Genomic DNA, 12311 nt, shown 5'->3' with positions numbered 1-12311 from the left:
AAGATATGGATTTTTCCCCAAAACACCAAAAAAATTAGGTCTTTTGGGGAAAAAATCCATATCTTCAATATAAAGGTCAAAATGTTCAATTGATCGTCGGCTTTTTCTCTCAGTTACATACACTTTAAGAATATATCATTAGATTTATTAAATTTACTTCAAAGACTGTTATATATCAAAATGTGAAAAATATCAAATTTTAATAATTTGTCATAAAATTTGTATTATATTGTGAATTTCAAAAAATTAAAATTATTTGATATCAGAAAGACATTCTTCGTATTCAGAATGCAATTCGATATGACTGATGTGCTCTCAGGTCCCACAAAAAATACTGTCGAAACGCTTAAAATGCTCATCCCTTAAGATCCCTTAAGCTATAAGAAAATATACCTCTTTGTCCCATGTTGCCCATTTCCTTATCAGGTCTGTATTTATCCACCAATTCATTGTGCAAATTCTTAGGTCCTGTAGGACTAAATGGGTCATTAAATCCAATCACAGCATTTTTCTGTTCAAGTGCTTGCCATTTCATACAACCGTCCTTGTAGATGAAAAAGCAAAAGCTGCGTAGACCATCTGTGGCTAGTACAGTTTGGTAAGTATTGGTCTAGAAGAGAAATAAAGACAGAACTACAGTTTGTCCACTCTGAAGTACAAAGTACCGATGCGGACGCACACAATGTGCCGACTTTTAAGGCACGCATACTTGCAGCAGAAACGCAGGACTACGCACTGTTAATGCGCTGTACAAAGCGTGTTGTCACTTTGTACTTCAGAGTGGATAAACTGTAATGCAAAATATTTTGCTCAGATCTAATACTTTAAGGGGGTACTACACCCATTGATTTTTTTTTTTTTTTTTTTACATTTTGTGAAGAAATTACAAAAAAATTGGACAAAGTGGTATGCAAAATGAAGGGGCAAATCTTCTCGTTTTATTGGTGGCATCGGTATCAATGTAGCTTACATGCTTTTGAAGATAGAAGCCTAAAGGAGGTACATCACTGATGATTTAAATTCACTTCATTTTGGAAAGCTTACTATCAACGGATTTCGTTAAAATTTTGGATATGTGTTGCTAACACATCAGGGAAATAATGTTGATATGTAAAATGGGAATAAGTGGTCCCTGATTTCTTTTATGACTTCATGAACTTGGTGCTCCACAACTATCAAAAAACGAACCGGTTAAAATGCTTCTATTTTCAATGTCGAGCTATATTTTGTATTTTGAACTTGCAACACTATGTCACTGAAACTTAATTAAGCCATAGGTAACAGGTTACCACAACCACACTACAGCAATGTTGAAAAAGATTGTATTTTTGTCACCTATACCACCATATTAGGTAGTTTTCCGTAAGCTTCATTTTTGTGATTTTGGTAACTATTTCTGACCCTCATTGTTTGATTTCTTGTAACTCTTTTTTTGTCTTTGTATTCTGTTTTCATCAAACATTTCATTTTTGGTAATTAGCCCAATTTGGATTTAATTGATTGAATAAGTGTGTAATTAATTGAGCACCTGCAGATGAATTGATCTATTGATAATTGATTGTGTTGATGAACTTATTAAAAGGGCATTTCGAGATCCACAGCATCACCCCCCTACTCTCTAAATGTGAAAGAGTGAAAAATCGCTCAAAAAGAGTGAAATCTCACTCTTTCTAAGAGCTGTATGAGTGACAACTCTTTTAGAGTGAAGCTCACTCTCAAGAAAGAGTGAAAAAATTCACTCCGGAAAAGAGTGAATGAGAAAAGAGCATTTATTTATTTATTCATTTAGGCCTATTTCATATACAAGAATATCATAGCAGTTCATAACAGCTACTATGTGCTTTAAATTGTTGTGAGGCTAGGCCCCAGGTTAGGGTAGGGCCCGATCTAGGAATGTTGAACTGGTCTAAAGCTTAAGCACATACACAATGTGTCGAATTCAGTGTGGGATGAATGATGAAAAACTATGGATTTAGTGAAAATGGTGTATAGGACATAACACTTGGCAAATACCATGTTTACAGACTACAGTCTGGAGAAGCGTGATGCAGCGTAACCTACATAAGCTTACATATGCGTACATGTAAACTGGCAACTGTTTGCCATCTTGTTACACAAGTTCAACAAACATCGGCCGATTTTCGGCACTTCTGATTGGCTGACAGTTCACTCCAAGAAAGAGTGAGATTTTGAGCCACTCTGTGAGCGAGTGAGGCTTACTAGAAATCGCGAGTGAAATATGTGTACTGTTTTCACTCTTTTAGAGCTAAAACCCACTCTTTTAGAGCTAACTTAAATTCACTCTGAAATTCAGAGTGGTTTTTCACTCTTTTACATTTAGTGAGTACTTTTCTCAAAAAAAGTTGAGATTTTTATATCACTGGAAACCTCTGGCTATAATGTTTATGTACAAAAATTTTCTTGCAGATTAATTCATTCAGCAAAGATATCGTGAAATTTGAATTTTGTTCTGTTATACCAGAACGAAATTACAACACATTGTCTATGGAGCAGTGTAATACCCATAATCATGCATAACTCGCAAACACAAAATTGGAATCAACTGAAATTTTGGGAATAAGCTTTTTTCGTGGATATCTACTGAAAAATGTCATAAAAAGAGGATGCTAGGATCACGAAATACTCCTTTAATTTATTGATTCATCAATCAATTTGTTGATTGATCAGTCAACTGAATGATTCGTTGATTGATTGATTGATTTATCAATACAATTGATTGATAGGTCAATCGATCAATCAATCGATTGATTGGACAATTGATATTCCTTACATTTGCAGTGCCACTATATGAGGATGTTACTTCAGGCATATCTTCCCAGGTCACTACTAAGGCCCATGTAGCTTCAAAATCAGCATATAATCCATCTTCAGCAGCTTGGATACGACTGTTAATTTCTGATAATATTTTTTCACAATTATCATGCTGGTTCCACCACCAAAACTGGCACCAGAAAGCATAGTAATACTGAAATAAGAATAAAAGGCAATGGGAACAAAGAATATTAATTTAAATGGAACAAAAATATCTTTAACTATATCTGTATACCGGTATTACGTAAATTTCAAATGAATGTGTTTTCTGACATTTTGTAAAAAAATATTGCAATTTGACCCTTGGGCTACAATGTTATTTTTGACAAACTGAAATTGATTGAATGTCAGTATTTATGAAGGAGAAAGACAGTGACATAGGGCCTGCACTTTGGCTCGTTTTTTGCAGGTTTACATGGTCCAATAATCACAAGATGACTGACATGTGGTAACAAAGGAAGCAGTCACTGCAATTTGATTATGTCCCATATGATTGGCCATTCAAGACACCCCTGTGAATATACTATAGCGGCCTTTTCAAAATATAATACCTGTTTGCTTGACTGCATTGACAATACCGGGAACAATACACACAGTATATGCATTGGACAAACTTTTTACAATAAGCATGATAAGTAAATGTGACCTCCAGATTTATACATCGTTCGTCTCGCATACTGACAACATTTGATTGAATGAACTGTAGGCTACTGCGCCGTGATTACGGTGAAGGACACCGGTTCAAATCATTTGTGTGGAGCCAATCGATAAAAGCATGCAGGGCCTCTATACCCATGTACAGTTTATCCCTACATAACCTATGTCTTGAATACGCTGGCAAAGTTATGTAATAATCGGATTAATACTATATAGCAGTAGGTAAAAACAAGTTTTGAATAATCCGCTATAAAGTCCCATTCAGTGATCCCAGCGAAAGTGAAAAAAAAAATCAAATTGTTACGTTTATAAATTTTTTTAATGAAAAACAAATGACAAAAAAACAAAACAGGAAAAGCGACAGTATTGGACGAAGTTGAAGCCCCATTCAAATACATGTAGCTAATTTATATACTGTCAGTACCGGTATATAAATTACAGACTCACGTAAATGCATTATTTTTTGTCTTAGACACGCGGTTTTCGGCTGAACCACTGCACTAGCAAGCTATGTTAGCACATCTATGACAATGACGAAAGGTACAAAATCAGCCATAGGCCTTTAGATAGCAGAAGACACCAAAGTGGTGTTTTATGACCTTTGACATTCTTTTGTGGCGAGTGACATGGTCTTTCAATTCACGCCGAGTGTCCTTGACAGGTTTGACTATGCTTCAGTGGTCATGAAAGAATTCAAAAGATAACCTCTGCCCCAATAATCCCAAGCAATTGTCTGAAACTGCTCCTCGGATCATAAGAACTCAGTCCTCAAATGATAGTCATAATAATGTCCAAAATATAGTTCTGCAGTCTAGTATCCAAAATCTGAATTTTGATGATTTTTACGATCGCCGGGATGAAAAAAAATCAAAAAATCACTGAATGGGCCTTTAGTTCCCTCCTCTCCTTACCCTGGCAATATAAATCAAAGAAAAATAAAGAAAAAAATAAATAAAACAAGAAAAGAAAAAAAAAAGACAAAGAAAATTAACCAAATTAAGGGATCTGGAATGAGCGTTTCGATAGTATTTTTGTGGGACATGAGAGCACATCAGACATATCGAATTGCATTCTGAATCTGAAGAATGTCTTTCTGATATCAAATAAATTTCATTGTTTGAAATTCACGATATAATACAAATTTTATGACAAATTATTAAAATTTAATATTTTTCACATTTTTGATATATAACAGTCCTCGAAGTAAATATCATAAATCTAATGTTATATTCTTAAACAGTCCTTGGCATACCATACATGTATAGGCCTATGTATAGTAAATTTGTCTGATTTATCTGTTTTGTGCTGTTTAAGCAAATAGTTAAACATAATTGTAAAATGTAAGCTTTTACTGTCAGATATGTCCCCTTTTAATTTTGAGCAGAACAAGTGAGGTAAAGCAAAGAAAATTGGAATTTACTACTACTAGCGCCAATGAATGTTATACGATTGTAAAAGCAGCACGATCCTCGAAGTGTGTGTGTCCTGCACGCGTATTTTTTTCTGCAACTATAACGGGACGCAATACGATACCGGTATGTTATAAGAATCAAACTTACAAGAAAGATGGCTCTTGTCAAATCCTACAATTCTGTCAGAGAAATATGCATATTTGCATTAAATTTTTAATTAATTGACATAATTGATTAATTAATCAATATTTTATTTAATGATTTACCATAATTCCAAATATGTCAAACAATATGTCAAATTAAAGCTAATGAAATGCTTTATAAATTGGTCAGAGCGCATTTTGCAGAATGCATTTAGTACTTTAGTTACATGATTTTTGCTATACACGCATAGGAGCTGTACTTTTAAAATCCGCGCCTGCAGTTTTGTAGCAGATGACAGTGCTCATTCAAGCCTGTCAAGGTCAGTTAGTAGCCACTTGCTGAATGGATGGCCATTATCAACTATCAAAGAGATGCCTTGTGCAGCTGCCAATCACAGTAGAGGTTTGATAACATTTTGTTAAAACCCAAATGTGATATAAGGACAATGCTGTGCATGTTGGTACTTAATTGTTTGGATTCTTACGTTGAAATTCCCTTGTATTAGTATTTTTATGTGTAGTGTATAGTGGTCATAAATTATATAGCTTTTAAATTTTGGGCATTTTTGCTCTGTTGCACTGTACCATTATGGAATTTGAGTAAATCAATTACCGACACAAGCAGGTATACAGTGTATTATTTTATTTTTATTTCAGTATCTCAGGAGCACAGCTCACTTGGTAAGGCATCAGAATTTGGTACACTAAGCGCTTGAACTTTAAATCGGAAGGTGGTGAGTTCGAGCCTCATCACGGTCACATTAATTTTATAAACCAAATATTGTTCGAACTTTTCATATTTGTTTTTCTTTTATTGTTTCTTTTCTTTGTCTTTTTTTTTCTTGTTTTATTTATTTTTTTCTTTATTTTTCTTTGATTCATATTGCCAGTGTAAGGAGAGGAGGGAACTAACGGCCCATTCAGTGATTTTTTTTCATCCGGACGATCGTAAAAATCATCAAAATTCAGATTTAGTACAAGACTGCGGAACTCAGTCTTCAATGATATAGTCAGTAATAATCTTTTGGTCATTATATGACTATCATCATTTGACGACTGAGTTCTTATGATACATCATCCGAAGAGCAGTTTCAGACAATTGCTTGGGATTGTTGGGGCAGAGGTTATCTTTTGAATTCTTTCATGACCACTGAAGCAGAGTTAAACCTGTCAAGGACACTCGGCGTGAATTGAACTGACCATGTCACTCGCCACAAAAGAATGTCAAAGGTCATAAAACATCAACTTGGTGTCTTCTGCTAGTGGTTCAGCCCTAAGCCGTGTAGGCCTATTTAAGACAAAAATAATGCATTTACGTGAATCTGTAATGTATATACTGACAGTATATATAAATTAGCTACATGTATTTGAATGGGGCTTCAACTTCGTCAATACTGCCGTTTTCTTGGGTTTTTGCCAATTGTTTTCATTAAATTTTTTATAAAAGTAACAATTTGATTTTTTTTTTCACTTTCGCTGGGATCACTGAATGGGGCTTTGCAACGCGATATATTCAAAACTTGTATTCACCTACTGTTATAGCATTAATCCGATTATTACACAACCTCGCCAGCGTATTCAAGACATCCAATGCAAATAATCACCTAGATTATGACGTATCATACCGTAAATATGGCGGAGTACTCAAATTCATTCAACAAAAGCATGATTACAAGCTATTGCAATCTACCGCGACAGCTCGTCTCACACACATAACAAATGCACTATACGATCAAATAGGTTGGCGACAACGTTTGATTGAATGCACTGCATTGCGCCATGATTACGGTGAAGGACACGGTTCAATTCCTTTGTATGGAGCCAATCAATAATTTCACGCACATCCTCTATTATTGCCCAATTATTTCCGGGATGATTGCACACTGTAAAAGAGCTATTGTTATAATGTTTGATGAAATCGTGTTTAACTACCGTATTTGCTTAAGAACGACACAATACAGATAAAGCAGGCAGATTTACTACATGTGGTACATGTATTATAGGGAATGTGTGTGAGTCGAGTATTACCTAATTATAATAGGGGCGTATCCAAAAATGAATTCACGCCCCTTTCAAATGTCGAGCCAAAGTGCAGGCCCTATGACCTGGTGAAAAATTATTTTTATTTTAACATTATCATTCCTGTTGATCATGCCACTGTTTTTCCATGTAATATTTCCTCACAGGGAGGATGGCAATTTATTTCTTGTATTTACGGCCCTAGCTACTATGGGCTATTTGCGGGGAGGAGATAAGTTTAAGTGACCGCTTTTGGGTTCAAATTTCAACCAGCCTAATCATGAAGCTGCCGTGGCCCAGTGGTTAAGGCGCAGGTCTCGTAAACCTGAGGTCCTGGGCAGGCCCGTACGCAGGATTTCATTTGGGGGTGCTGATTTTGAAAAAGTGGACTTTTTTCCAAGGGGAGGGGAGCAATTTTGTGAAAAGTGGACTTTTGTCCCAAAATTTGGACCTTTTTGTCCAAAAAAGGCTAAAAACCTGATTTTTTTGGGACTTTTGTACACTTTTCCAAATTTTTTTTGGGGGGGTGTGCGTCGCACCCCCCTGAGTACGGGCCTGGTCCTGGGTTCGATTCCCAAGTGGGATCACTTTTTCTACTTGTCTCCTTTATTATTTGTGATGGCGAACCTGGTGAAAAATTATGTTTATTTATATAATTTCCATCGATCATGCCACTGTTTTTCTGTGTAATATTTCCTCACAGGGAGGATGGCAATTTATTTCTCGCATTTACGGCCCTAGCTACTATCATAATGGGCTATTTGCGGGGAGGAGATAAGTTTAACTGACCGCTTATGGGTTCGAATGTCAACCAGCCTAATCATGAAGCTCCCGTGGCGTGGCCCAGTGGTTAAGGCGCAGGTCTTGTAAACCTGAGGTCCTGGGTTCGATTCCCAGGCGGGATCACTTCTTCTACTTGTCTCCTTTATTATTTGCGACGGCGAACCTGGTGAAAAATTCATGGTCAGTGTTCGCAATAGGATATGACTCATTCTACACCAATGGCGACAGCCTTATATAACCGTCGCACACACACATATGCGTAATGTGTTATGAACATTGCGTACGCATTCAACTAATATTTCCATCATAATAATTAAACAACGGTTCCTACATTTTATAAAAAAATCTCGGATTTTGACCAAACTACAGCACCTTAAGTCTCGATTTTTGCAGGGTATGTTAGTTTAATAAAGTAAATTACAATAATGTAAAAAACACAACATATTGAGGGTGTCCTCCTCAGCAAATGTTACAATATGGCTTTAATTAGCATTGAGTTAGATTTTCCTTCCCTTATTAGTTTTGACAATATGGTTTAACACTATAACTCACATTATAATAGACATTTCCTAGGCCCTTGTCAAAATCTGTTCGAGTCCAGAATGGTGCTACTACAGCCTCTGAATCAAAAGGACTCAAGTTCCTTCCAAAGGGATACGAGTAGATACGTCTCCACCAGGAGTAATTTCTCCGGAACACTATCAGGCCATCAGCAGTAAACTGAGTATATTTAACAGGATATAAAAAGAACAAATCATGATTTTTGAACAGGACCGATGCAGGATTGGGAGGGGGAATTTTGATGGAAAAAGTAGACTTTCCCAAAATGTTGACTTTTTTACCAAAACAGCATAAAACACCTAATCCCAACACATACGAAGCTTGTCTTTGAATCACGATTATATCAAACCAGTGGCGGCGCCATGGGGGGGCATGAGGGGAAAATGCCCCCAGTCAGAACTCTTGCCCCCACCCCCTGTTTCCCCAGAAAAACCCAAAATTACGAAAATTTTACCTTTTTGCTGTAATTTTGGGCAAAATTTGTTGATCTTGCTCCCCCTGAAATTCACTTTGCCCCCTCAATGCCTCCCCCCCGGGAAAAAAATTCCTGGCGCCGCCACTGTATCAAACTAAAAAGTAACCCCAGTGTTTGATTCCAGTAGGTGTGCAAAAACCTGAGATGTGAGATGCAAATTTATTTTCGATTTATTTGTCATCATTTTTGGTAAAATCAGAAATAGTTAGGTAAACTCAGTTATAAAGTAGTTCTGATATGAAAATAAAAGTTCTTTTTGGAAATTCATGATTGTCGTGAACAAATGTGAAAAAATTAGTTTTGCACTCAAATGTTGGGAATGGAGTTCTATTAAAACCAATACTTAATACAGATTTTGTTTAACAGCTAATACACTGAATTATTGGTCTTTGTAAATCTGCACAATTGGTTGCAAATGGATTTTAACTGTTCAAGTTACATCATATTTTTCATTGAATTTTGACCTAACACATCAGAGGATGATTTAAGGAAGCCCCATCATGCACTGCGAAAGTGTTATCACTAGAGTTTCAACTGCCACTTTACTTTTCAAATCCCATTGAACTCTGTGCAAAAGATGTTGTTTTAGAATTATGCATGTGTCATTATTACTTGGTCGATTTCAGAACAAAAGTGATGTGTGTTTAAAGGATAATTCACACCTTCTGTAGATAACACAAAATGTGAAATCGACCAGCATGTTCACAGAGTTTTTTATGTAAATATAACTGTACAAATTCAAATTTAACCATGCACTTGTGTCATATTACTCACACTGCTCGCCTGCTGCACAGTAAACCCAGTGGAGTGTTGGGTAGTACTTAAATCATCCTCTGGACCTAACATGAGCTAACATGACTGCTCAATATTTGATACAAGTGGAATACAGATGCATGAGTAAAGATGTCTGATAAAAAAATTTACACAAAATATGCAAGAGCCATTTTAACCTTTCCTTGTGCAAAATATACTTACATATAGGTATCTGAAAAAATCTGTCCCAAACGGGAAACCAGATGGAGGCCACAGATAATATGACATATACTCTCCAAGATAATACCAGGCGTAAAAATCACGGTTGTATCGAAGATTGTAGGTGTACGTTCCAGGCTCATTATATGAGAAAAAAGTGGAGCCACCTGTAGAAATCAACATAAAGGTGATTGGATGATTGAGTGTTACCAAGTTACTTTAAGTACACTATGAGATGTTAAGCTGTCCAAAATTGCTGATCATAGGCCCATTCTCCACAGTACTGGCTGGGGTTGACATCTTTAGGTTCATTGCCATCTAACCTAAACCTTTGAATTGAACAAGTTTATTATTTCAGATTCACCATATAAGGGCAACACAATGAGCTACAATGGCATATCAGAGGACAGTTTTCAAGTGGAGTAAGCATTGAGGCTTGATATGTTTAGGGGACATATTCATTTATTTGGGCAAAATGTTTAGAGGGATGGTAAATTCTTACAAAATATGTGTACAAAACACACAAAAAATGCAATTACACTATCTTGGCCCCCAATCAAGTTATTTTTGTTTTCAAAAAGAGGATATATTGCAGTATTGGTCCAATTTCTATGCAGAAGATATTGAGCTTGCCAACCCGGTAAAAGCAGAGAAGATGTAATTACACCTTCTCTGGTAAAAGCTGTCTGAGGACACTCTGTGATCTACTCACAGCAACATTACAAGAAGTCTTGCCAACTGACTCCAGGCAAAGTGGGGTACTCAGTACAAATGGCCATACAGGAATATGGCGCAAACATTAGTCACATTTTTGGCCTTTTGACATCAATGAGCCATTTTTATAGGCCAATTTTGGTATAGGCCTATTGATCATCTTTACAAAAATTTTTTAAAGAAAGAATTCAACATAAAGGTGATTGGATGATTGTTTGATGATTGAATGGCAGTATAAGGCCTAAATTCTTTTTTTGATTGGCATAACATAAAACAAAATTAGGGTAGGTAGGTAGGGATTTTTTTTACTTTCAAAGCTGTAAATTGCATTTGATAAAGGCCTTGGAACTTTTTGTTCTTCTTTTTTATTATTTAAATTTAGTTTAGTTTTTTTTTTTTTTTTTCAAAAAAAAAAAGTCAGGGTCAGAACCTAATTTTATTTAGGCCTAATTGATGATTGACAATTTAATTTTTGATCCAAACCAAACAATTTTTCCTACAAAATTTGCAGATGTCATATGTCTCAGATCGAATGATTGGTTAAATTAATTCTTGTTTAAATGTTGAATATCAGTTGTTTGATTGAATGACTAATTTATCAAATGATTAATAAGCATAGACAAAATTTTATAAAATGTATTTTGATTTGGTTATTAACCCTAACTGCCTTAAACAATACACAACAGGTCAGCACATGATATCTGATTGCGCATTCATCCATGGGCATCTGAAGAGGGGGCATTAGGTTTACAATGCAAAACCTGCAAATTCTGAGAGAGGAACAAGAATTAGAGAATGAAAGAAAGATGGAACAAATTTGGCACAATTTAAAATATTTTAAAATCTACAGATTGTTATCTATTATAGTTTAACCTTCACCACGTGGGTGATGCAGACGACAAGGTTTTTTTTAATCAAAAATTTTATAATATTGTAAACTCTCATGACCATATTTGGAATCAGCATGCAAAATGTATTAAAATGAGTACTAACAAACCTATTATTGTTTCAGTGGTTCTTAAGATAGCTCTTGATACTTTGAGAAAATATCTCAAAACTTTTTATGTTGAAGCCTATGGCCAGCATGCAGAACATTAACAACAGCTCAGTTTGAGGATTGGAGAATATTTGTATAAAATACTTAATAACATCTGTGCAAGAGACCAATACCTGTTGTAGGTGTTGTACTAGGCTGCTCTGTGGTTGATTTCTTTGTAGTTGATTTCTCTGTGGTTGATTTCTCTGTGGTTGATTTCTTTGTGGTTGATTTCTCTGTGGTTGATTTCTTTGTGGTTGATTTCTCTGTGGTTGATTTTTTTGTGGTTGATTTCTCTGTGGTTGATTTCTTTGTGGTTGATTTCTCTGTGGTTGATTTCTTTGTGGTTGATTTCTCTGTGGTTGATTTCTTTGTAGTTGATTTCTCTGTGGTTGATTTCTCTGTAGTTGATTTCTTTGTGGTTGATTTCTCTGTGGTCAATGTCATTGTGGTTGGTTCTTCTGTGGTTGGCTGTGTTGTCATCAACATTTCTGTGGTTGGTGCTTGTGTTTAATGATAAAGAAAAAAATAGGTTTTAGGTGACATGACACAGACCATTGTGTGAAAATTTAATACAGTTCACCCTTGGTTGATCAGTCCATGATGGAACTGGCAATGACAGTTTTGATAGGGTAATGTAAATAAGCCCCCACTGCCCCTATCAATGTTGAATCCTACTTTTTTTTTGGTCACACACACCTAGCCTA

General features: G+C 35.7%; 1 protein-coding gene and 1 non-coding gene across 2 annotated transcripts in view; one reads left to right on the top strand and one right to left on the bottom strand.

Moving 5' to 3' along the window:
• Nucleotides 1-12311, bottom strand: part of LOC140168725 (uncharacterized) — a 58383-nt gene that overhangs the window by 37659 nt on the left and 8413 nt on the right. Inside the window, exons 9-13 of the mRNA XM_072192134.1 lie at nucleotides 11739-12107; nucleotides 9858-10021; nucleotides 8399-8566; nucleotides 2792-2986; nucleotides 394-610 (exon numbers count right to left, since the gene is read on the bottom strand). Coding sequence (XP_072048235.1) covers nucleotides 394-610; nucleotides 2792-2986; nucleotides 8399-8566; nucleotides 9858-10021; nucleotides 11739-12107 — 1113 coding nt within the window. The remainder of the gene's footprint in view (nucleotides 1-393; nucleotides 611-2791; nucleotides 2987-8398; nucleotides 8567-9857; nucleotides 10022-11738; nucleotides 12108-12311) is intronic.
• Nucleotides 7899-7969, top strand: Trnat-ugu (transfer RNA threonine (anticodon UGU)). Its single transcript has one exon. It is a non-coding gene; the product is annotated as a tRNA-Thr (tRNA).

The sequence above is a fragment of the Amphiura filiformis genome, chromosome 13 (genome assembly GCF_039555335.1).
Source record: "Amphiura filiformis chromosome 13, Afil_fr2py, whole genome shotgun sequence".
Classification (NCBI taxonomy): domain Eukaryota; kingdom Metazoa; phylum Echinodermata; class Ophiuroidea; order Amphilepidida; family Amphiuridae; genus Amphiura; species Amphiura filiformis.
Note: the sequence above shows the minus strand (reverse complement) of the source record. Positions and strands in the feature narration are given on the sequence as shown.